This window comes from Drosophila willistoni, assembly GCF_018902025.1.
Source record: "Drosophila willistoni isolate 14030-0811.24 chromosome XL unlocalized genomic scaffold, UCI_dwil_1.1 Seg141, whole genome shotgun sequence".
Taxonomy (NCBI): domain Eukaryota; kingdom Metazoa; phylum Arthropoda; class Insecta; order Diptera; family Drosophilidae; genus Drosophila; species Drosophila willistoni.
The window spans coordinates 4,287,958-4,314,857 of record NW_025814052.1 but is presented as its reverse complement, the minus strand read 5'-3'; the positions used below and the strand labels follow the sequence as shown (position 1 = coordinate 4,314,857).

At 35.2% G+C, this 26,900-nt stretch overlaps 1 protein-coding gene across 4 annotated transcripts in view; it reads left to right on the top strand.

Moving 5' to 3' along the window:
- Positions 1-4,530: 4,530 nt before the first annotated feature.
- Positions 4,531-26,900, top strand: part of LOC6648573 (MAGUK p55 subfamily member 7) — a 58,028-nt gene continuing 35,658 nt past the window's right edge. The window contains exons 1-3 of one of the 4 annotated variants that reach the window (XM_023179279.2): positions 4,531-4,801; positions 14,177-14,359; positions 14,438-14,495. In XM_023179279.2, the coding sequence (XP_023035047.1) occupies positions 4,715-4,801; positions 14,177-14,359; positions 14,438-14,495 (328 nt within the window). In that variant the 5' untranslated portion in view covers positions 4,531-4,714. The remainder of the gene's footprint in view (positions 4,802-14,176; positions 14,360-14,437; positions 14,496-26,900) is intronic. The other 3 variants (XM_023179278.2, XM_023179280.2, XM_002071293.4) reach the window with 3 other exon arrangements.

The window sequence follows — 26,900 nt, the reverse complement described above, 5'->3', positions numbered from 1 at the left end:
CTGAGTTTCAACCAGTGATTCGACGAGTGTTGCCAGATCGGTTTGCTGGCCAAAGAAATCGATTTTTGTTAGAGATGTGCCAAACTACTAAAATATAAATATTCAAATATTGTCAAAAACGAATTCAATTAATGAACCAGTGCGTAATTCATTTTAAAAGTTTACAATTTAATATTCTCAATGAATAATAGAAATATATTTAATTTTCCTCAAATTAATTGCATTTATTTGCTTGCAACTATCTATAGGTACATCACTAGACCAGTGCTTAGTGTTGAAAAAGGCAGTTGACAAGATCAGAAATTAACGGTCTCTTGAATAGTAGCAACTGTTAAAATTTGAAAAATTATTAAAATAATAAAAAATTATTAAATAATTAATCTCCAAGTTATTAGTTGTAAAGAGAATTTGCATATAAAACATATTTATCATCATTTAACATTTCAAAATGCCTTCAATTCTGGTATTTTTTCAGTTAAAGTTTCTTGTATAATTTGATTTTTGGTATTTAATTTTGTTTTCTTTTTTTGCTGCGCATGTTTGCGGCACAGTGGCGGAAGTGGGACAACTGCCATCGTCCTGTCAATGGAGCTCGCGCTCTCTTTTATTGCTACAGTTGCCGCCACGGCTGCTGCTGCTGCTGATGATGCTGCTGCGGTGTTTTCTCTGGCTCTCCTCTCTCTTCTGAGGCATGTGTTCGACATTAATGCCGCACGCTCAGCTATGTGGCTCCAGCATGTGGATGTGGGTGGTTGCTTGGTAGGTTAGTTGGTTGCTTGTTTGGTCAGCCCATCTGTGTTTGTAGACTTCTTGCTCCAAGCCTTGCCAACCATACACACTCCGGCTGAATTTGGTTCGGTCCAGCGGACTCTACGTCGGCATTGGCATTGCACAGTGGGTCAAAGAGATAGACAGAGAGAAATTTAAAGGCAAGAATAAACATTTCGTTCCAATTTATTAAGTAAATTGTCGATATTAAAGATTTATTCGGCAGCTGAAGAGAAGTAAGCTATAGTTAACCTAAAAATTGTGTGTAATTTGCAATTACAATTCATTTGTGAATATAAATAAATAAATTTAAAAAAAAATATATATATTTCTATTTAATTTCAGCGTTAGGGAAATCGGGCCATTATTTTCTTTATTTTTTTTTTTAAATCTTCAGTTTTATAATATTATTTCCTTTCAACTTAGGCTTTAAAAATTTATATTAAGTTTTTGTTGAGAAAACTATCGAAATTTTGTTAGGAATGTTATATTATTATGTACATATGTAAAAAAAAGTAAAATGAATGAAGAATAAATGAAAGAAATACAATGAAACAGAAAGAAAAATAACATAAAATAATAAAATGAATATAGAATAAATGAAGTCAAAAGAAGTTTTGCAAGTTTTTTAATTATGAATATGATCATTTAATATTAGTTTTTATCTGCAAGTATTGAAGAATATTATTTGGATTTAACTGGAATTTCTCTGAGAGAAAACCAAATACATTTTTGGCAAATTTCTATTTTGCAAACCCACTGTGCTGTGGCATCGTTATCCTCGTGTCGCATCGTGTGTTGCCTTCGTCCTGTATGAGCCATCTGGCCCAGCAGCGGCAGCAGCAGCCGCAGCAGCACCAACAGCAGAAGCAGCAGCATCAGCGGCAGAGCTAGATAACCGAAAACTTAAACTGGTCCAGAGTTCCCAGTGCTACTGCACGGGGCAACGGCTGCTGTTCACGCAACAGCAAAGCGCGTAAAATATATAAATTTTCATCAACGTTTTTGTCTCTCTCTCTCTCGCTCCCGCACTCGTTGCGCCACCAACAACATCAACAACAACAAAAAGAGGAAAGAAGAAGAAGCAAAAAAAAAAACCGTTCGGTTCAGTTACGCGCAAGATTTCAACACAAAATTGTAGCACAGTTTACGGCGGCAAGCGCGGGCGTGCGCAACGTAACGAAATAAAAAGAAAGCAAGAAAAAAAAACACGCAATAAAAAAAAAACTAAAAACCAAAAAAAAAAAATGTTGCAGAGAATCACACAAAATTAATCAAATTTCAAATTTGAACGGGAAATAGGAACGAAATTGTATCAATAAAAATGAGCAAATGGCTGAAATAAGAAAATTATAAAAAAAAATTGCAAAACAAAAAAAAAAAAAAAAACAAAACAACAAAAAAATACTGTTTTTCTTTTCTTCTTCTTGTGTTATTTTTTTTTGTTTTTTCGTGTGTGTTAATCTTGCCGCCGTTCTAGCCGCGTGCGCGTCCGTGTGCGTGTGTGTGTGTGTGTGTGTGTGCGAGTGAGTGCTTTGTCAATAAGTGTGTGTGTGAGTGTTTTTTGTATATTTTTTTTGTTTGTTTTAAACGAGCCAAAACAAAAAAAAAGGGCAAACAAAGTAAAAAGAATTAATTAATCAAAAATATAAATATATATAGAAAACAAATTTTATATTGTAATAATAATAATTAAAATGTAAAAACAGCACAAAAAACGCCTTCTGTTTTTGTTTTTTGTTTTTTGGAATTCTACGTCAAACGAAACGCACAAAACGCAACGCATAATTCTAAAATAAAAAACCAACAACAAAACAAAGCAGCAAATCTTTAGCAACAAAACCAAAAATAAAATAAACGTAATGTAAATAACACCTATTTCCATTCTTCTTTTCCCCTCTATAACCCACAAATTTGCTTCCTAAGACCAGCTGTGTGTGTGTGTGACAGTAAAAAAGTGCAGCATACTTTGCAGCGCCGACCGATCATTTGAGCCAAAAAGGGATTATCTAATCTATTTACTATTTCCTTGACACAATTTCACATATAAATTATCAGAAATGTTATAAAAGCAGAACAAAAGAACAAAAAGGTCAAAAGAAAAAAAGAAAAATTAAAACGATACACACACATACGCTCACATACGTACATAAATCCATGTAAAGCTGTTGCCTGGCCCCCTAAAATGGCTGCCGCCGTTGCTGATGCTTCTGCTTTTGCTGCTGCTGCTTGTGCTGCTGCTGCTTCTGCTGGTTCTGCTGTTGGCAGCGTGGTAAGCAGCGCGCAAGAAGTTGAGGTTATGTCTGCGCCGTAAAATGTGCTTCACCTACCAGCAAACCATGTCCTTGGCATCTTAGCCGTGCGCCCTCTTTTTCCATTTGGCTGGGCGTGCCGGCAGCAGAAGCAGCACCACCAGCACCAGAATAGCCGAAGAGCAGAGAAAAATGGTAAAACCAATGGCAATGGTAAAGGCAAAAGCAGCCAAAAGCAAGCAGCAACATCTTTTGTTTGCCACACTCGTACACACACACACACACACACACACCCCGTCTGTCCTTGCTTCTGTAAATGACCTAGCCCTATTTTTGGTCATACTTTTATTATTTGCTTATAGAAAGAAGAAGCTCTTTTTGCTGCTACAATTTATCTAATCTAAACTGATTTTCTTTTTATTTTGCCCAGCAACCATTTGGAAATTTATCTATTGATATATCTTTTTTTAAGGATTTTTCTCATTGTGAAATAAAAATTTGATAAAAGTAAAGAATTCTGTTTTATTGTAATAATGATATAAATTTGTTTCAACTAGTTTTGCATCTAATTTTTTTTATTTGTTTCTCTAATTTTAATGAGGAATGATTTTTCAGTTTGATACATGTTTTTAAAATACATATGTATATTTGAATTAACATTAGTTACTGAAGATACACTAGATAAAGATCGCAGACTGAAGAGTTGTAGCAAAAATTTCTTTGTCTAAAAACCTTTTGCCACAAACTGTTCAAATTTGTACGATAACTAGGCTCGAATTATTTCTAATTTGACTCAGCTTGTAATCATTTGAGAAGTCCCATTTTCTAAGACTTAAAATTTACAGGATAATTAATTTTTACAGCTAATTTCTATAGTGTTTCTATCTGTGTTTGATGTTTTCAATAAACATCAATCTTTTCTTAACCATCAAACCAGCAAAAATCTGAATTTAGTAACTCTTTAGACTAATCTAAATGCTTAATTAAAAATAAAAAAAGATAATATTAATTGAATTTTGCATCTTATGAACAAACTTTTTTGGAAAGGATTGTATTAAAGTATTTAGTTAGTTTTATCTCGTCTCCATTTGAAGTAAACGAAGCTCTTATACGAATTCTGACAGCGCCTGAGGGTATGCAAAACAAAATTGACCATTTGTTGTAATTCTAAACTCAAGACACAATGTGATCATTTTATTTTTTTAGTTCTGTTTGTTTTTTTTTGGTTATACTGCCTGCTAACCTTTTTTAATTGTCTAAATTATAATAATATTACTTGTAAGATTAACCTTGAGCTGGCTAATTTTATTTTATTGCAATTGTAAATCTCAAATATTATGCATTTCTTTCTTTTTCCAGTTAACGAAAACACCAACAGCCAATACGGTTCAACTATTCTAAATCTATTATATGATAAGCAAAATAAGATAATGATCATAATGATCATGCGGAGTATAGACTAAGCTACTATTTACACCAAACGAAGAAAATGTTAAGCAGTCTGCTGTTGCCCCAACTGCTTCGAATTGAGCAGCAGCAGCAACAAAAGGCAAAACAAATGTTCAAACAACTTTGATGCCGTTAAATTGTAGATATTTCTTAAGACAGCAGTTAAAGGCTGAAGTTGGCATCTGGACAGGATACGATTGGATTGATATCCTCCGCCATTTGGTGCCGTCTTTGGGCTCTAAGCAATGCAAGCGAATAGCAGTCGATCCACATTAAGCGCACAATCCTCGGGCACACCGTCAGCCTCAACGATATCCTCATCCCAGGGCAAGGTGAGTAACGATAACAAAAAAAAAAAAACAAGGGGAAAAAAAACAAAAATGAAAAAAAAAGCGAAAAAAACAAAATAATGAGATGTTTCCCTGCTGTATGCCAATATTCCCTTAAGGTTGCCTGGTACAGAGAGACCCTTTGAAGTGTGTATCTGTGTGAATCAGTTTGAATGTATGTATATCTGTGTGTGTGTATCTGTACATTTATCTGTGTGTGTATGTGTGTGTGCGCTCCTCAATTATGCAACAAACATAAACGATAGTCCCAAAAGCATGCTCTCTTGTACTTATAGGCTGCATTTGCTTCAGGCAGCTTTCAACTCCCAGCTTCAGGCTCCCCATTGACCTCTCAAACGGACCTCCAACCAGTTGGAAAGGTGGGTGACGATAAGATGAGGAGAAGAGGAGTATTTCACTTTTTATGCTTTAAAATTTTTGATACGGAGCCGCTAGCAATTTAATACATTTTTCATTCCTATTCCTATTCCTATTCCTATTCCTATTCCTATTCCTATTCCTATTCCTATTCCTATTCCTATTCCTATTCCTATTCCTATTCCTATTCCTATTCCTATTCCTATTCCTATTCCTATTCCTATTCCTATTCCTATTCCTATTCCTATTCCTATTCCTATTCCTATTCCTATTCCTATTCCTATTCCTATTCCTATTCCTATTCCTATTCCTATTCCTATTCCTATTCCTATTCCTATTCCTATTCCTATTCCTATTCCTATTCCTATTCCTATTCCTATTCCTATTCCTATTCCTATTCCTATTCCTATTCCTATTCCTATTCCTATTCCTATTCGCAGTCTGCTCCTCTGATTCCTCTTGATTCCTGCGCCTTCGTTCTGGTTGTCCTGTCTCTCTGTTTCAATTAATTGAGTTTGTTGCTGCTGTGAACTATTTTCAACCCATTCACATTTACCATTTACCATTCAGTAGCAATCATTTGCCGTTTCTCAATTGCATTTGGAGTCATCGTCGCGACTTTTATGCTATCGCTTTTAATTAAACATTCCCGTTTTTGGCTACTCGGGATATATACATATGTATATATGTATGTACAAGCAAACAGTGTTTGTATCTATACAAGTGTTGATGTTGGGTCTGACTATGAACAAGAGCAGCAACAACAACAACAGCAACAGCAGCAATAATATCACCAACTATAGCAGCAACACTAACAACAACAACATTTCCGAAAATGCTTCATTTCTTTTTCAGTTATTCTTTCTTTTCGATGGGTTTTATACGACACGCCCCCGCCCATCTCCAAACTGTTTGCTTATTTGTGTGTGTGTGTGTGTGTGTGTGTGTGTGCGTGTGTGGGCGTTGGTGTCGAGGGCGTAGCAAGTCCTTGCCCATCACATTTTGAAGTTTTCTATGCGTGTGTGTTTCTGTCAGTGTGAGTGCGCGTGTGAATAAGTCATAAAAAAGACCAGTAAAAATCTCCGTTTGTCATTATTGTCATGATACACATACACACGCACACCCATATAAATTCTTGCTTGCATGCTGAAATGGTGGCATCAAAAATGCCGGCAACGGTTTTTCGTGTTCTTTTCCTTGCCAAAACGCCTGCAATGCTGCTATATAGTTGAAGGGGACACACACACACATACATACACGAAAATGTAAAAGGAAAAGAAAAAGGTTGCTTCGTGTCTGTTTTTCGTAGATACAATACTTAGGTTAAGTAGTTATGACTCTGCTAAAAACTGCTTTAAACCAGATGATACCATTAAGCGGTTTAAATTCGCTTGATTCGACTCTCCGACTCCGAGGTTGTCCTTATCACAAGATTGGATTCCTAACAAACAGCAAGCTTGAAGCTCTGCCTTTTTAGTTTCGATTAGTTTGAATTAGTTTGTTCGATTTCGAAACATAATAATTTATAAAAGGTTTTTTGAAGAGAGATAAATGTATCTTCAGAATCATAATTTGAATTTAAAGTCTGATAAATTTCATGTAAAACAAAACGAATTGTTTATATCCACCACTTTTACATTTTATACTTACCCATTTATAAGGGACATTGAAAAAGTCCTTAAATAGACCAAGTTAATTGTACTTTCGTATATAACTTTAATCGCGCCAAAAGAGTTCTGGTAAGGTCTAAGTTATAAGGATCTTATTTTAGATTCTAAAAACGCCCTAAAAATAAATTTGTGTAAACATTTTGGAATAATTTTTACATGAAGATATGATATTTATTTGAAAACACGGTCACAATTCTAAAGAAGCTTTTGATAAAATTATAATTATTAGTATGAAAAGGATGAGAACATTGTCCTGTATTTGTGTTTTTAAGCAGTAGTAGAACTCTAAGCATCCAGGACAAAAAATTTCTGTCTTTTCCAATGACTTTCCAATACCAAACAAATAACCCTTGACTTAACTGAAAAAAAGTTGAGCTTCTTAAATTGCAAACAAAATAGCTAAACAGTCAAAAATTATTTATATTGATCAAATGTTATTATAGATTTTGGTTTTCTTGGCATATGTAGTCTTTATTTAACATTTATTTTCTCTTAATGGAAGTGGAAACTTATTTTACCAACATTTTTAGCGCCAACTTTTTTTTAATCAAATTTTCTGCTTAATTGTAAAACTAATAGAATGAAACAAACTTAGCTTTTAGTTGATGACAACTAACTAGTTGAAGTTCTTAGAAACTACTACGGTTATTTATTGCGAATATGAGCCATCGATCGGCATCCGGAGTTATATACCACACCATATCATGATAAATTTCGAATTAAATCCGTTTGATAGTTTTTTCCTAATTAAGATTGCTTAATCTGATGAAATCAAAGATCACTTTAGTAGCATAACTATTCAACGGTGTATAGTGATTTGAAAAATGACTGATAGAATCACTTAAAGGTGTCTCGTATACCCCTTTAACATTCAGTTTTCGCAGGGTATGAAAATTGTTAGCTAGCTCTTAAAAGTATGCAATGGAATGAATAGAAACTGCAGTTCGCTTAGGCTTTCTTTGTCTAGGGATTTGTAGTCATATACACAAACACACACACACACACACACCCACACAAAGAATATCTATGTCTACATATGTATAAATCATGATAGCTGTCTATATCTTTCATTTATGTTGCGTGAAATTGATGTGTAATTTTTGGTTACTTTTACACCTAAAAGAAAGGAAATATTATTGAAGCAAGAGAATGAAAAGTATAAAACATTTTGGTTCATTAAATCACAAAACACTCGTCCAAGTGCTTATGTGTGTGTGTGTGTGTGTGCCAGTGCGGTGTATTACATTGCGCATGTGCTGGCTTCTCCTTCTCCTTTTCCTTTCCTCTACTCTTTCCCTTCTCGCCTTTCTATCCCACTGGCATGTGGCCAAAAGACATATGCTCTGATGATGGCCACTGATTGCCGATGACAACAAATTTGAGTTTCAGTTGGCAAACTTTTTTAGACTCAAAAAAAAAAAATAATAAAAAAGGCAAAGAAAAGAAAGAGCAAAAATTTCATAAAATAAATGAAAATGAAAGCCAATCAAATGGGTGAGAAGTTGACTTAACCTTTTCACAGCATCTCATCACTCTTAACCTTCACGCCCCCTCCCCCCTACACTCTTTCACTATCTCTCGCGTTGTGTTTCTCTTTCTTTCTATATCTCACTCTCTCTCTTTCTATCTATCTCTTTTTGTCTTATTAGCCAACCAACCAGTTCCGCTAACGCCAATGTCAGCGTCAACTGTCTCTTCTTGTCAGCATGTGTATGGGTGTATGGGTGTGGGTGTGTGGGTGTGGGTGTGGGTGTGGGTGTGGGTGTATGTGAGTATGGGTGTGTGTGTGCCATTTAAAACAATATCCAGAGATTTGTTTTGCCATTTATATGTCAAAAATGACAAGTCAAGTGTTTTGTTCTTGTTTTTGTTGCTATTGCCGCTTTGTCATTAGCAGCCAAGCGAACATGAAACAAAACAGATTGTTGATAAAAAAAAAAGTTCTTCGAACTTTTAAATACCCTACGAATTTACAAAACAAAAAATGTAATAATTGTACGCTTTGATCATAACAATTTTCTACGAATTCCAACCCATAGATAGCAGATTTAATAAGAGTCAAATCCAAGATCATAGTAAATGAAATATAACATCAAAAATTATGCAAAGTAGAAGGTGAATGTTTGTCTAAGTAAATGCCTCATATATAAATGGAGTCTGTTGATCCGTGGCGCCCTGAAGTATGCAATATTCCGCTTGGGGTTTTTACTTTAAATATTTCGTTTCTGTCTATATTTCAATAGGTTCTTCAAAAAAGAAGATTCAATCAGTTTAGTTTCAATAATTTGTAGCAAATTTATTTTAATCCAATTCAGACTTTCTGGAAATGTAATTGGGGAGATAAACTTTAAAAATTTCACTGAGCTGTCGTTGGGATTCCCACAGCTGAAATCGGTTAAGAAAGAGTTCAATGATTAAGACCGATTTAAGGGCATGAGATTGATAAAAGATTATAACTACCAAATTGTAATAATTTAATAACTTATTCTTTAATAAAATTATATTTTTTAGTTGTCTCAGTCCCACCTTGCCCTCATAAGTATGCTATGGCATATTTGAAGATTTGTGTTGCACGCTGTTGTGTTCGCTGCGTTTTCACTTCTCTCGTTTAGAACTTTTTGATTAGATTTGATATTGTTTGGTTTGTCGGTTATTACCCGTAACATGATTCAGTTTAGGGAATTTTAAAAGGCAACTAAACAAAAAAAAAAAAGGAGAAAGAAAGAGAACAACAACAAAAGAAAACAAAACAAGAAAAGACTGAAAAAACGAGGGATAACAAAGAAGATAAAAAAAAGGGAGAAAAGTTGTCGCCTGCTTTTCTGTCTCTTTTGCTGTGCTCTCGGTATGAGTTTTTTCAGTACGTGAATGTGTGTGTGTGTGCGTGTGCGTGTGTGTGTGTGTGTGTGTGCATGTGTCTGAGTGTGAGGATGAATGTGGGCAGGACTCGTGTCTATGTCTATATCTATATGTCTATGTGTGAAATGAGCTTCAAGTAGAACGGCAACAACAGCATCAACAACAACAACAACAAGAACAACTGACAAGGACGCTCATATGAAAACAAACGCATAATTTAAGCGTAATTGCTGTCATTTTTCATTCGAGTGCGAGTGCCAGTGCCAGTGCCAGTGCCATGTTGGGGCAAAGGCATCGTCTAACCGGGCTGCTGGAGGGCAATAAGGGCTGGCAAGGGAAGGCCAAGTAGAAATAACAACAGCAACAATAACAGCATCAGGAGCATCAACAGCAACAGCAACAGCAGCAAGTCCACCAACAGGGACCAACAGGACGGACTGTCTGTTCATGTGTCCCAGTTTGTCTATGCCGCCAGTTGTCCTCGTCTGTGTGTTTGTGGGAGTGTGTGTATGTGTGTGTGGGATGGTGTGCTGAGTGCCTGCATCCGGCGTTGAAGCGCCAATAATTATGCAGCTTAGGTTCTTTTTTTTTCTTTCGTTTTTTCCTTTGCTTTTTCTCATATCTAACCAGCTCTCTATCTAACTTTCTAGTCTGCTTCTTTCTCGTTTTGTCTCCTCTTGTCTTTCCGTTTCTCATTAGTTCTTCTTTAGCCTTAACCAATAAGCAGAAAATTCAACATAATCAATTTACCATTAACCGTTATATACAATTTTACATTCAGTTGACAAGATCAATCAATGAACAATAACAAACTATAAAGAAAATGTTAAAATATTTGATTCGGGTTCTGTACCCAATTAAGATCCTTTTGAAATAAAAAAATTTCCTACTTAAAGTATGTAATAGACAGTCATTAAAAATGACTTAGTTCCTTGCACCAGGAAGTATTTATAGCCAATTTTATTTTCCTTACTCTGGTATTAAATTTATCTGTTATAGATTAGATTTATGTTTCACTTATTTGGTACAAGTACATATATCATCAAATTTCTACTGAATTGAGATGGAAAGATAGATCGACTATGCAGATTTGCTGCTTACTGCATTCCAAGACTCAAAATAATTTCAATTAAGTACATTTTAGAATGGAAAATAATAACACCAAACTGCTAACGCTTCAACATTGAGTCAACTTTAAAGTCGTTAGCTATGTTTTTCCCTCTATCGCTTCATACATTTGTGATTTTCAACTTGTTAGTTCGCACAGGCTTATTTATTCCAATATGTTTTATAGACAGTTTATTTAAAAATTCAAACAAATACATTGACACTTTCAATTTGCGGCTCTCTTTCCCCTCTTTGCTCGGCTCAGCTTTAGGTTCGCAATTTCCGTTTGAAAATAAATTTGCTGTGCATACTTTTAGGCTGCCATTTTTGTTTTTGTATTTTTTGAATTTAAATTATGTATGACAAAATATAAGAATTTCATAAATTGAATAATAGATAATGTGTGTGTGTGTGTGTGTTCTTGATTTTCATCATATTTTCTATGATTTTTATTTTCATTTAAAATCGCTTTAGCTGTTTGATTGCTGTTGAAATAAACAAAATTTTCCTATTAAGTATATTTTTTTTGTTGGAATCATTTAACAGTTAAGCATATGAAATATGTGTTTTATATATATATATCGGCAAGTTAGTTGTTTCAGGGATTTCTGAATCGTTGCTTCCATTATTGGCTTCCATATTTGTCACTAAAATTGAGCAGCGAATCTCGATGTGGTTTCTGGTTGAATTTCATCAGTAAAAGATACTGAACTTGAGACGCTCATCTACCTCTACTAACGATTTTTTTAGTTGTCTCTCTCTCTCTCTCTCTGTCTCAACAGCACAATCGACGACAGCATATATTGTCGTCGCACATTTCTAGTGTTCTACAGTTATAGATCAGTCATGTTATTCATTACTCAACACTGATCGATTGGCCTTAAAAGTAGTCACACAATTCAAATTCTTAGAAATGCCTAATTCAATCTCCGACATACATATATATGTATTGACTTGATATACCCCTTGTTGGCCATTGGTTGATGGGTATTCAAAATTAGCTGCAAGTGGCAAAAATATTGTTTCGCACGGCTTCTTTCAAATGTTGGGTTATGTCCTTTCCTTTTGTTGCTCCTTATTGTTAAGTGTGTGTTTGTGTGTGTGTGTGTCTGTGTGTGTTTGTGAACTGTTTATTGTCGGTTGCCTTTGTGCTGTTGGCACACCTTTGCCACCTTGTTTCAGTCAGTGTTCAGTCTGCCCCTGCCCAAGCGTTGTTCTCTTGCTCTGCCATTTTTTTTCCTTTTTTTTTTTGGTTTTAGGTGGGTATTGTATGCCAGGTCTCGACTGTGGTTTTTTGTCCTTTTGGCAGTTTGCCAGGCCAAGTCAGAACAGACCCAAACCCAACTCAACTCAAATTCAGGACTCAGACTCGAGTTCAGTTCGGTTCAGTTGAGTTATGCGTGTCGAGTGTTTGGTGTTTGCTGCTGCTGATGCTGCTACTTCTTCCTCTTCTGATGCTGTTGTCGTTGTTGTTGGCACTTTGCAGCAATTGCAATTCTGCCACGCCCTCACAGAATTTGCTTTGTACCTCGCATTTGCATTTGCCGCAGGATTCACTTTGTGACCCGATCATTTTTTGCACTTGCACTTGCCATTCTCTTTTTTTGTGTCTCTTTTGTAATTAGGCCACATTTTTTCCCGTTGCTGTTGTCCATTTGCAACTATTCGTTGCTAGTGTCCCTCAACCTTCCATCGTTTTCAGCCATTCGAGTCCGAGGATACTGTCTGTTGCCAGGTTTAAATGTTTTTTAAGTGCCTTTGCCAATTTGGGTTGCAGTTTGTGGCAGTTTCAGTTGCAGGCATCTTTGTCTCTCTCTCTTTTTGTTTCTTTCGTTTGATGGGCTTGAAGTTTAGTTTAAATGTTGTTCGTAAATTTTTAAAGCATAACTTTGGGAGTGCAGTTGTCAATACTAATGCATAAAACATTCAATATTTGAATGTTCTCAAAACCTTAATGTAATAATTATTGGTCATAAAATGAGACAATTTGACCTATCGAAGAGACGTCTGTGGAACGCATTGATTCCTTTGTTCCCTGTCGCTTTGGCAGTTATGTTTACACAAGATACACGATTAGATAGAACATATGTTTTCCTTTCAAATCGTTTTGGGGTTGAGATTGTTGAGCTATGATTGAAAATTTACATGGCCTTTCCAAACACTGACGACTAGACTGGCTTTTACCCCCTAAAGTATGCCATAAAAAATAATATTGAAAGGGTTCTTTAATTGTCTATAATCGTTGCTTGTAAAGAAGATCACTTTTTCTAACTGCACGACAATACAAAGGTTCTATTGCACCACAATCTCTTCGAAAGCTTCACTACTTTTAGTTTTCCTAGGGTTGCCATCACAGTCCATAAACCCAGTGTGACCCTTACTATGTATAACTCAACTCAACTCCTCTTGAATAATTTTAAAAGGGGCTATGCGGTCAATCTAAAATAGTAGTATATATATTTTGGTTTATAACTTGGACGGTGTGTATATTTAGAGCAAAAACAAAAAAATGTAAGCCAACAAGTAGAATCAATGCTTCCCAAACTGTATGCAAATTGTCTATTAACATTATCAAGTGCTCGGCCATAATGAGACACCAGAATCTGAAATATCAGTGTAAAAATAGCTGGATAAGCGATTGACTGGCCCATAGAGTAAAATAAACGCTAAGGAAGCGCGCGGTGTGTTGGTTTTAAAGGGGGGTGAGGGGATGGTTGTGGGCTAAAGTAGACTAACTCGGTCTCACGCATTGCCGCACGAGCATAATTTGTTGTAATTAACATAACGAGCCAACCCAAGCAATAATGGGTAAACTTCCCTTATACAGACATACACACACACACAATCGCACACATACCACATACATTTATATATGTATGTATGTGTGTATATGTATGAGGAGCCCAGAAGTTGAATTGTGTGACTCCTGCTGTTGCTGTTGTTGCCTTTGTCCTTCATCCTTTTGTGTAATTAATTTGTTTTTGGGCGGCTTGAGGTCCCTCTACTCTTTGTCTAACAACCTTCGGACGCCCCCTTCCCCGCCCCTTTTGGCTCACCTCCCTTTGAAGCCACAATCTACATTTCACTTCTATACAGAAAAATATATATGTATGTATAGTCTGTGTAGATAGGTAGGTGGGTGGGTACCAGGTGGGGTTTTCTCTTCGCCCATTGATGTGCCTTTTGAAAATGATGACGAAAATTACTTTACTGTTACGACTAAAACAATTTGTGATCAAGAAATTTTGAGGTCCAAAGTATTCCCCAGATGACTATTGTGCATTGTACATTATATTTTTTATTATATTTACTTATGTATAAACATATATTTCATTAAATTAATTTACTGATTTTGTATTTGCAGCAACAAGTTGTCGAGCTATCCGGCTATGTCATCATTCTCGTTGAGAATGTGGAGGGTAAAATTAAATTATATGGCTCACCGCCCGATCGCGATAATCTGGAAGTGGGCGATGAGATACTCGAGGTTAATGGATTGACTCTGGACAATATATCGCGCACGGAAGTTATACGGCATATACATGATGTGAGTTATCCAGTAAAGATATTCATGAATATGGCATTAATATATTCAACTTTACTTTGTTTCTTATTTCTGTTGCAGTGCATTAAATCCTGCACAATTTGTTTGCGTGTACGCAAAAAGAATGATTCCAGATTGGGTAAGTTTTGCAAACATTTTTTCCCATTCGTCAATCATTTACTGTAGTTTCTAACAATAAGTTAAACATTTAAGAACTAGAGTTTCTCATAGAAAACCCTTAGCAAGTAAGAGTATTAAGCTGAGACTGAATTCTTAGATCTATGTCAAATGGTTTCTTGGTAAATAAGTCTGAGAATTCTTCGTAGAATCCGAATCTGGTGGACAATTATGTCTTTTGTTTTTTTTTTGCTTACATATATGTACATTTCTATCTATATTTTTTATGTCTTCGATGTAAGAATATATACATTTGTGATCAGTATTAACAAGCAATTCGATTACGATCTCAAAAGGGGCAGGACACGAAATGCGTTGAATCCTTCTTGTCGAAATTCCTTAATCCGAATCAAGATCCAATCATGCCGACATAAATCTCAAAATATTATGCTGTAAAAAAGCATTGAACATATAAAATTATCTTACTTTTTAAGCCCACCTCGTTAGTTTGCTTCGAATCGATTCATTGTGGCCATTTTTTTCTTTTTTTTTTGTTGATTTTTTACTGTACCAAGTCTCTAATGTGGCCAACTGTTATTTTTGTGTGTGCCAAATTGAAAGCTTTGCCGCAATGCCAGTCGCCAAGTAACTTATCTCCCCATACATTTGCTCTCTCGAATTCTTGCTCTCTCGCACTCTCTCTCTCTCTCTCATTCTCCCATTCTCCCATTCTCAACAAGCTTCCATTGCATTGCGTTGGATGCTTATCGCTGGTTCTTTCTTTACTGTTGTTGGCCCCCCATTTATTTGCTCTCGCGCTCTCACTCATTCGCATTCTCTTTCTCTTTTAAACGTCTAGCTACATAGACATTAAGTCAGGAGGGGGCCAACTGCCGCTTGCTGAGCATCGTTCAGTTAGTTGTTGGGCGACTGTTGCCGTTTCCATAGCGTCGTTGTCTTTGTCTTCGTCGCCGTAGTCGTCGTCGTCGTTGTCGTCGTGATTATTGTTATTGTCGTGGCGTTGCGTTTTAGTGTGTTGCACGTTGCGGTTCGTGTCCCCATGTGCGCCCTACCCAAGCCCCTCTCTGCCAATCTCTAACCACATATCTAAATTTTTTCTTTAAAGCCCCCACAAGCCAGTTGGCATTCTTTTTGGGCTCTGCGCACGCGTGTTGGCGTCGACGTCGGCGTCGGCTTTGGCGTTTTGCGTCTGCGCAATTTGTTGTTTCCATTTTGTTTCGTGTGTGAGTGTATGTTTTTTTTTCGTGTCATTGTGTGTGTGTGTGTGTGTGCTATTGTTGTTTGCATGGCAATTTAATTCAACGTTTTTAAACAACAACAACTAGAAAAAATATACAACAATAGATCACAAGTAAGTGAAGATAATAAATGACTTTCAAACTGTATTCTATATAGATAAATCTCTATTTGTGTGTGGGAGCAAAGTACTTGGTGGACAAAAAAAAAAAAAAAAACACATTCAGAGAGAAACAAAAGTCCACTGATTCATAGCTATACAATATACAAATATATATATATATAGGTACATAGTATGAGTACCTTTCTACCTATGATTCAATGATTACTTAAAAATTATTCATTTTTTGCAAAAAAAAAAAATAAACATGACCAAAATTAAATGTGCCATCTCATTCAGCAAATGTTAATATTAAAAGTACAATTTTTGATAAACTTCTTTTTCGTTTGTGAAAGTTTTGCGAATTTTTGTGTTCCTGTTGTTTATTTTTTCATTTTTGTAGTGTAAACATCAAACAGCTGTTTGACATGAATCCTGTGTGAAGTATTCTTCTTCTTTTCGGGCTCAAACAGCTGTTTTTCTCCATCAAAAAACACATTTGAAAAGAAATTCCTTAATGAATCACACAATTACTAATTGTAATCGATATTTGAAATAAATTAGCAACAATTTTTGAATTGAATTTTGACTTGAGAAAAGAAAATAGAATGTTATTCAAGGTATTTTTTTAATATAAAAAGAAAGAAGAAATAGTTGTCAAGTTACATTTTCTGTTCTGTGGAAAGTTAAAGCTTGGCTTTTAGTTTTATGATCAAAAATATGCCTGAGAGTTTAACCTATTAACAAAATGTTGGTAGGTTTTTTTTTGTCGTCCGGTTTCCATTTTTTGGTGGGCGTGAGAAAGTGCAAAAAAAACCAACAATTGGAAATATAACGATCAAACGATGCTTGGGAATTTCATTTAAAACGCAAAAAACTTATGAAAATTATCATGATGATGATGATGATGATGTTCATTTGGCAAAAGTTTGGCATGCATTGTGTGCCACGTGTTGTTGCAAGAAACAGACACATACCAACATATAAAGGAAACTAGCCTCAAATGAAACGAGTTTTTGTGTTTTTTCTTCTTTTTTTTTTTTTTTTGCTGGCCATAAAAGAGAAACACATTTTTTAAGACTTTAGAGAACGGGCAAAAAGAAAATCGAGACATGGGAAGAAGAAAATATCATAAAACATAAAAAAAAAACATTAAACTAAAAGACAAAAAATAAAAGAAATTGTTGCGTTTTTTCTTCTTTGCTTTTTTGTGGCTATGTCGGTTAGATTAAAGTGCATTTGCATGGCTTAAAGTTTGAGCTGCACTGTATTGATGATGAGAAAGCAATTTATCAAATTTATTTATTTTGAAAACAAGCAAGTTTCAATCATAAATACTTTCTTTCACTCCTGACCTCGCACTCTTTCTCTATCTCTCGCTCGCTCGCACGTTGGTTCTCCCTCTTTCACTCTTTCTCTCTATTGTTTTTGGGTCAACTTGAAACCCCCCCAACAAAAATAAGAAAAAAAAAGAATTTCCAGTTTTCTTCGGCAGCAATAACAACAGCAACATTTATACACATACACAAACATTCCAAAGCAATAAAATGAAATCAATAGAGATACAAAACGGTAAGAGAAGAAGCAGGCTGAGATAAGAGGAGGAGGGGAGCGAAGAGGAGGAGAATGAAGAGCCAAAAAAAGCTTCCAATGTTGGTCTATTGCTTTTTGGGGGCCCTCTTTGCAGGTGCAAGAGGCGCGGGGGCCGGCAACAACGGCGTCTGGGGGTAAGCACGGCGAGCGGCGGTGTAAAGGAGCAACAATACAGCATCCGAAATCCGGTAAGGCAAGTTTCTTGGCTCCAGTTGCTCGTTGCCGTCGTCACCGACCATCGACCATCGACCACCGAGCACCGAGCACACACCGTAAACTCCCCACTAAGTCTCCATCAAGCAATTCTCTGTGATTCAAGTGTGTGAGTAACTCTGACTCTGGCAACGGCGACGTTGGCGATACAATTGAGCGCGCTCAGTTGCTCAGTTGGTCGACGATTGATGGAGATGATGATGATGATGATGACGACGGTGATGGGGATTGGGGGTTGCTTGGTCGTTGGGTTGCTTGAAAGGGAAGGGAATACTTTGGTGTAAATGTTTGGTTAGCCATGTGTAAAAGTCATTGCCTCTAAGAGACCCAAAAGTGTTTTCTCAGTTGGCCATGGAATTGCATTGGCATGCGATTTGTGTAGAATCTATGCTAGAAAGTTTTGCGAGAGCATCTTCTGGAATTGTATGTGGGATTTGTGGCATTGCATCGATAGAAAGGAAGGGGAATGCTATTCACTCACACCTTGAGTGGTAAAGTTAATCAAAGCTCTTGGCCACAGGAATGCAATAAGCAGTAGCACGTACTCAAAAATAGATACAAACTTATGTGTATGAATAAATGTATAAGTGCATTCAAATAATTGGAAATTATAAGCGATTTTGTCTATAACCAGTGTTAGAAACGGTTTAATCAGTCTTAAAATTAGTGTTAGAAACGGACTTAAAAGGTCTGTCGGGGTCCTTAATGCCTTAAGAAACTCTTTTGTGAATAGGAAATTGTATTCTATTCATAATGATATATAGAACTACTGTCTAACTATTGTGATTAGCTAATTTTCAGTTGTTAAAAAGTGTTAAATATGAATAACATTTTAAGTGTTAATATTCATGAATATTGTTGAAGAGTTTTTCTTATACGGACTTGAAGTCAATGTTGATTATCAAGCAAATTACATTCATTAGTTACTCATACGCGACGTGCGAGTTCTGTGTGCTCCTAATGACATTGAATATATTCATAAATAGTCATTCTAGTCATTTTGCACATTGTTGAAAGCGGAAAGCAACTGCAAAGGTTTTTTTGTGGAATATATTTTGACATTTTTCTTTATTCAATGGCATGCGCCCACCTAAAACAACCAGAACTGCAACAAATTTGGCCCTCATCATGTGGTTGTTGGTTGTTGTTGGTTGTTGCTGGTCTTGGCTTGGTTCTGCTGCAGCTGCAATTGTGCTTTGGCTTTTGTTTTTTATCTGTGGTTGTGTTTTGCTTTTTCGCTTCGCGTTTTGTTGTTCATCTTGTTTGACGTGGAAACCTTTATATTTGGCTTGTTGTTGTTCATATGGTTGCTGTTGTTGTTGTTGCTGCTGGGAATGGTAGCTATCTTTTACCGTCGCAATAGCCGTTGTTAGTCTCTTTTCTCTTTCGCTCTCTGCTTTTTTTCTCCATGTCTCTTTGTCTGTTTTTCTCTTTTCAACGTTTTTTTTCCCTCCCCCTGTTGATGTGTCGCTCACCTTTCAAAAAGGGCATTATCTAACAATACCAAGCTGCCAATTCCATAGTCCATTCAAACGATTCATTCTCTTATTATCTTTCAAATGGCTTTTTCTCTGTCTCTCTCTCTGTCTCTTTCTCTTTCTCTTTCACTCACTAGGTACCTCTGTCTCTGGTTTTTATTCTCTGTTGTTATAGCTTTACCGCTATTAAATCCGCTTTTAATAATTGGATATGCGCAGATAATTTTTAAAGCCAATTTATTGGTTATACCTATGTACCTCCCACACACACCACACACACCACACACACCACACACACACACACCCCATCCACCCCCATCTCCCTGAATTCTCATCTAGTTTTCTACTTTTCTACGTTCGCACTTGTTGCCAGACCAAGCGAAACGAGGCACGCATCGAATGCCAGTGGAGGTGTGTAGAGTTCTATAAGATAGGGAATGGGGGTCGGGGTGGGGTCGGGAGCGGCTCAATTGGTTTTAGAGCAACTGCAATTGAAATCGTTGTCACACACTGAAAAAACAGAACTAAGAATCGCAAAGAAATGAAATGAAATGCAAAAGAAATGAAAAGAAAAAACGAAAAACCATGTGTGAGGCAATCAAGCAAGCAAGTAAATAAACAAACGTGAGACAATGCGCACCTGAGTAATAACAGACCAGACTACAACAATAACAATAACACCAACCCGACCACGATGATGATTGTACAAATCTTCCAGCAGCGGATTAATATATACATGAGGGATAAAGATACAGAGAGTGAGAGAGAGAGAGAGAGAGAGAGAGAGAGAGAGAGAGAGAAATCTAGATTATGGTATCCTCTTAATTCTTCCCTTTAAGTGAAAGTAGTTAATAATTTTAATAGTTAGTTATCCTTCTTCATTTATGTCAAAAAAGTACAATTTATTACTAGTCAAATGAGCATTTGAGGTATTTGATGTCAATATCAGTTAGGAATTAGCTGAGCTATATATGAAGTTGGAAAATGTTACTAATTTATTTATTTTTACTCACTAAAGTATTCTTGGTTACTCTTTAACTTTACTCTGACTTAGATCTTCTACTTGCTTAATAAGTAATTAGACTTCTGGGTTATGTCTTTTATGGGGCCCTCAGGCGTCATGGACCATTAAATGCAGCCCTGTTATCTGTGTCTAGAGTTCGGTTGGTGAGTCGACTTGAATTCAATTTCAATTTCAACTTGAAAGTGCAAATATATGTACTTTAATTTAGTTCAACAAATTAAGTACAAGCAAATGTGAGCACACATTCCCCTCGCCCTCCCCTCCACCGCCATCTGAAATACTAGGATGCTGAATGTCAATGATGGCCCAGCACTGCGACCGTCCATCAACATCACTCAGAGTCTACTTACCTAGACGTCCCACCAACCCCCTCCCTCTTTGCCTCTCGTTCTCATTCTTTTATCTCAATCTCTGTAGAGCAATCGCAATAATAAAAATATTTATGTACATAGTATATATATATATAATAATAATCATAATAAAACGCAATGTTTACCCAAAATTAAAAAAAAAAAATAATACAAAGAAATGAAAAGAAAAGTATAAAAATGATAAGCGATAAGCTGTCTTAACTACTTGTTCATGTGGCGTATGAGTAACATTCAAGGCTTGCTGTGGGATAGGGGGTGTGGGGGGAAGTGTACTGAGGGTAAAGCCTAAAAACGTTAACCCATTAACAATTGCCTATCAAATCTGTTTGACACAAATTGATATGGATATAGCTCGAAACAATGATAAGGTTTATTAAGTGAGACACAGACAGAAAGAGATGGAGACATAGAGAGAAAGAGAGCGATACAGATAGAGAGAGAGAGAGAGAGAGAATATGAGAGAGAAAGAGTATTCGCCCCTCTTTTGGTTTTTTTTTTGTTTTGATTACACTCATTGAACGACTTTCACTTATCAAAAAATTGCCATTGCCTAAAATCTATATGATTTACACCTCACAAGAAAACTTTGTTTGCATTTCGTCAGAATAAGATAGGACAACAACAAATACAAGCAGAAAAAAAAACAATAATATTATTGGGTTTTCCCGGAATGATTAAAGGAATTCAGTGCTCCAATCGAATTGAACTTTATTTTTATATATTTAGAGACAATGTGCGATGCAAAATAAATTTTTATTATTGAATGCACTTTATTAACCAATAAAAGTAAAATGTACTTAAAGTAACTGAGACGTTTAAGTATTTAGTTATTAACTAGAAAAATTGATTTTTAGTGATTTTTATATAAATTGAAATGTATACTAAGTGAAAATAATAACTTAAGCATTTTGTAAGTTATTAAGATAAAAATATTATCATATTTATTGAGCTTTTTTTTTTACCTACATGGATGGGTTAATATGAGTGGGTCGATATAACACATGGCTGTTATAGGAATGATCTGTCGAAAGAGTGAGAGAGTGAGAAAGAGGAAGAGGAATAGAAAGAGAGAGAGAGAGAGAGAGAGGGAGAGAGAGGGAGAGAGAGAGGGAGAGAGAGGAATATCTTATTAAATTAATACATATATTTGTGTGAACAGAACTTATGTATGTAAGGCAAGAAAAATGTTATATACATTTTTTTTAGTTTTTCAAATTTATTAAGGTCGGAAATAAACAAATGTAATGTTTTAACCTATATAAATTTCCGAAATAATTTATCAAATGGTCAGTATTGATGACATTGAGTTAAACTTTATATCTTAAACTCCTAAATTTTAGATATGCAAGACCGACAACCCTCTCAATAATGAAAAGGGAGGAAGTTGTCCCTTCCATCCGATCTTTTGTTACCGTGTTTAGGTCTCTATGTAAAACCGAATTCCTTACGAATAAATGTTGTAATTTTTACAATCCTTATGTAATGTACTCAATGATATCCTAAACTTATTATCAATATCGAAATGAAATTGATTTGAAGAAATAAAAACAATGTTTATATAGTTTATGGTTTGGCAATTGCCCCAAAAGTTGCTAAGGTTTCTTCATGGGTGAACCCACACCTCTTCCTATATATCTGGAATCGCCATAAAATTGATTTCATTTATTGCCAAAAAATAAACAACAAAATATAGATTGGCCTATCTTACCAACTTGTGACTATCTTTTAAAAGTTTTTGGCTAAAAACTAAAACAATTGTTTAACAATAGTTTTAATATTTTTAAATTGTTTTGACTTGCTAAATTGGAGTTCAATACGTTATAAAAATGCAAATATTACTTCAAGAGAAGAAAAATCCAAAGTATATAAGTTATAATTAAAGTTAGTTTTAAGACCAGTTTTTTATAATCACTTTTTTTCTTTAAATTTTGTTATATTTTTCTTTGCGTGGCCCATTCAATTATTGTCTGATTAGACATGAATTCTGCTTTAATTTTTTGTTGGTTGATGTATATACAAATATGTATGTACATATATATTGGAATGTACATATATGTATGTACATATGTATATAAATCTAGTAGATGTGTGTATTGATATTTGTTGTGGTATTCCTTTAGTTTGGGGTCGCCGTCGCTTGATTGTTGCTTCTTTCGTTTCTTTCAGTTTTCTGTTGCCCCATGAAACTTGTTTGGCTCACAAAGATTTCATTTTATAGTGTGTGTGTGTATCTATGTATGTATTTTATACAAGTAGATACATAGATGTACATATATATATGAATATATGTACCTACTTTATTCTCTTCTTCTTGTGTGAGTGTGTTTTTTTTTTTGTTTTGTCTTGTTTGTTGTATCTACAAAGCATGTGCGCGGGTTATGTAACCGCAAAATGATGATGTATCTGTATCGCATTACCAATCCGGCGGCATTGACTCAGGCCGAGGCTGAGTCTAAGTCTGAGGCTGAGACGGAGACGGAGACAGCGAAAGAGATAGAGATGGAGATGGAGACTTCTGTTACCAGCTGAAGCGGGTCTTCACCAGTCTTGTCTGGAGACTGATGGTTTTTCTCACTGCTCTAGCTACTGGCTCCGCAGCTGCCTCTGCCACTGCCTCTGGGCTGCCATGTCCATGAACTTTACTGCGAATAGCAAACGGATGGGGCAGGTGCCGCTTACCGTAACGGATTGACACAAAGCGATTACGAATGCTCGGAATCTGTCCTACATACAACTAACTATGTATATACATACATGCATATATACATATGTACATATATGTCTTAATTTTCGATATGTGTGCTCATTTGGTACATATATAGATACATACATATATATTTAGAAGATTCATTTCACATTTAAAACTTGATTAATTGAGTCGCAGGAATTGCATTAAATTAAAAGGGATTAACTCTATTTAATTTAACAAGACATAGTTTTGGATGGGATAAATAGTTTTTTTCGGTTTTCGGTGTACATATATGTATGTATACATGTTCATTAGCTGTACTTTTCGATTATTTCTCTCTATCGCAATAGTGTCATCTCTAGCAAAGCTTTAGGAACTTTTGAACAGAGATTAACTATACCGAAAAGAGTTTCTAAAGGAATTTCTATCAAATTTTTTCTTTGCTTATACAAAATAGTGCCTAGAGTAGAAACTGGTAACATCCACTATATCTTTTCATCGTAGAAAGTAAAATATCTAAAAACCAAGTCGACAGAAATTGTCAATTGCCTGTAAAGAAAAGGACTTAAGGACTCTTTTTACTCTTTATTTGGCAAAAAATTAATAAAAAAAATGTAGTTGCTTACCTTTTAGGGACCTTGAATGAATATTTTATTATATCATTAACTTTGATTAACATTTGATTGAAACATCTCTCTCTCTCTCTCTCTTTCCCTAATAAACCAATATACATAATTGATTATTACATTTGTAGTTTGACTCATGATTTGATGTGTTTCCTTTTAGAAATTTGCTTAAAAAATAAATAAAAATTGCAACTCACTTACTTTATATATAATTTCATTGCAATTCAAAATATTAGAATGCTTCTAGTTCAAATAAACTTTCACTAGAAATAAGTTAACTTCTGTAAAATGGTTGAAAGTCTTAAATAAATGGCTTATTGTAAGACAAAACATTAGAATATTACGTAACAAAAAGTAACTATTTAAACTTTCCACACTAATGAATAAGTTTACAAGATTTATTTTTGTCACGACAGTTGAGATAGTATAAGGGAAGATATTAAAATTCAAGTTTATATAAAGATTATGAAGATGCCAACAAAAGATGTGTTATTTTTCCCCATGGAAATGTTATGATAATTATTTTTATTTACACACACACACACACCTAAATGGCTACCTTTATATATACGAAACATTTATTTACATTATGATATTAATTATTTAATGACCAATTAGTGAGTAATTTAATGTGTAAATAAGAAACAAAAGATCAAGTCTGTGGGGGCAAATGGAAGGTGAGAGAAAATATACAGGTAAATAGACAGTTGTATGCTGATAACAGAGAGAGAGAGAGAGAGAGAGAGAGAGAGAGAGAAGGGGAGAGAAGGAGCGAGAGGGTTACTTACAGACATGCACTTATATCTATAGATGTATATATAAATTTCATTTATTTTTCCATTCATTGTTTAAACGCACGACATTTCATTTAATTTTTGCAAAATTTCATTTAAAATGCAAAATTTAAGGCCATATTCATATATATATATATACATATCTATATATACATATATTATACGTACATTGTTTTTGTGTTTTTACTTCCTGCTTAACGAGTGGAATGTTAGAACGGTGGGTGGAAGAGGAGGAGGAGGAGGAGGAGTGGGCAAGACTATTAACTAAACAAACCAAACATTCTTATTTATTTTGCCTTCAAAAAAACGAAAGAAAAAAAAACTATACATATACAGAACTGGTTGTTATATTAGTTAAGATTCTGTATGTTTGTTTGTTTATTTTTTTAAATCAATTCCACATGCAGTTTTAGAGGCACTGTAACAAAGTTTTGTTTGCAATTTCAAGTGCTCTTATTGCTGTTGTGATTGCTGCCAGCCATTTCTCACTTTTATACATACATATATGTATATGTATATGTTTGTGTGTGTGTGTGTGTGTGATGGCTGCAAATGGAGTGCACTTTGGTTTATTGTTTATCGATTTGTTAGCAGGCAATTAAAGTGCATGGCGCTTGGCATTGGATCTGGTTAAAAGAGAAACTGAATCACCTGGCCATGTTAGCTGAGTTAGTGGTCTTTGATTTCAAGGCAATTGGCATTTATTCCCTTCTGATTTACATTTTTTATCCTTTTTTTCTTTTCTCTCCCTATTCTGTGGTTAAAGTGTAAGTTTAAGTAAAAACGAGTGAGAGGCAAAAATAAAACGAAAGGTCTTGAATTGCTCTTAAGCTTAGTTTTGTTCAATCAATCAATCAGTCTTCACGGAACAACCTTCGAGTAAAACTCAAACAAATTTGGTAGAAATTTGGATTTTTGTTACAACTTTGAAATTACAAGATTTTGTAATTCAACTTTAGACCTTTTCACGGCTTGCATATTTATTTGAGAACTCATTTGTTGAATTTATAATAAACAAATCCTTAATTTCTTTCATATAATTAAAATATCAAAGAAGCTAACTTCGGCTATGCCGAAGTTTATATACCCTTGCAGTATACTTGGCAATAATATTTTTCCTTTTTGAAATTTCTTTCCCTGCAACTCAATTCATCAATACACAAACAAAATATTATTTCTCTTTTTACCACAAGTTTTTCTTCTTCCATCATTTTCTAAGCAAAGCACGGCACGCATACACATACAGTTCATGTAGCGTTGCGTCTGTGTGTGTATGCGTGTGCTCTGTTGATTTGATGATGGCAGTAGTAGGCAGCAAGCAGCGCTGCCGGCAGCGTTTGAACCGATTTATATTGACTGTAACTTGTGTTCTATTTATCGGATCAGATTCAAATTTTGGGATCTGAGATTTTATATCTATTACTATCATATTGGTAAATTTCATGGGGATACTCCAATTTTTGCAAAAATGTTTCTTCTAGAGCTATATGATATAGTGGTCCGATCCCAAAGATTTTCATACTTTATCTCACCCGGGTAAAAAAAAGCTCCCAAAAAAAATTTCATCCCGATAGCTCTTAAGATGGCTGAGTAAAACGCGTACGCACCGACGGACAGACGGACAGACGGTCAGACGGACAGACGGACATGGCTATATCGACTTAGCTTCTCATGCTGATCAAGAATATATATACTTTATGGGGTCGGAAACGTCTCCTTCTGTGCGTTACAAACATCTGACCAATTTTATAATACCCTCTGCAAGGGTATAAAAATAAGTCTAAACTAAAGTAAATTTGGATAGTTTCCACTTTTCTTTGTATATAAAATGATTTTAATTTTCGGCAAATAATAGTTGATAGGGAAAAATATGGAAAACCTCTTTTATAACAACAGCAAAAAGGAGAGGAAAAGGGAAAGAGAAGAAAAGGAACTTATAGAAAAAGGAGCTAAGCCAGCTCATTAATAGGTAATATATACGAAGCAACATTTCTCTCGTCAGAATGTTTGTTTGAATGGTAACTAAAGTCCCCCAATAGCCTCCATAGACTATTTATGACTGAGGATATATACTCGGAAAACCCTTTCAATTGTTATATCACTTTTCTAGATCTGTGCTTCTAACTTTGGGTACTTTCCTTCTAAGTGAATTTTCACTTTATTAAATTTACAAATTCTCTAAGGCTGAATAAAAAGAAGATTTATTTGGAATTTGAAGTAAACGAATATGCCCCATTTGGAATATCTACGTACATATAAGTGCATTGATGGCATCTTTGTTC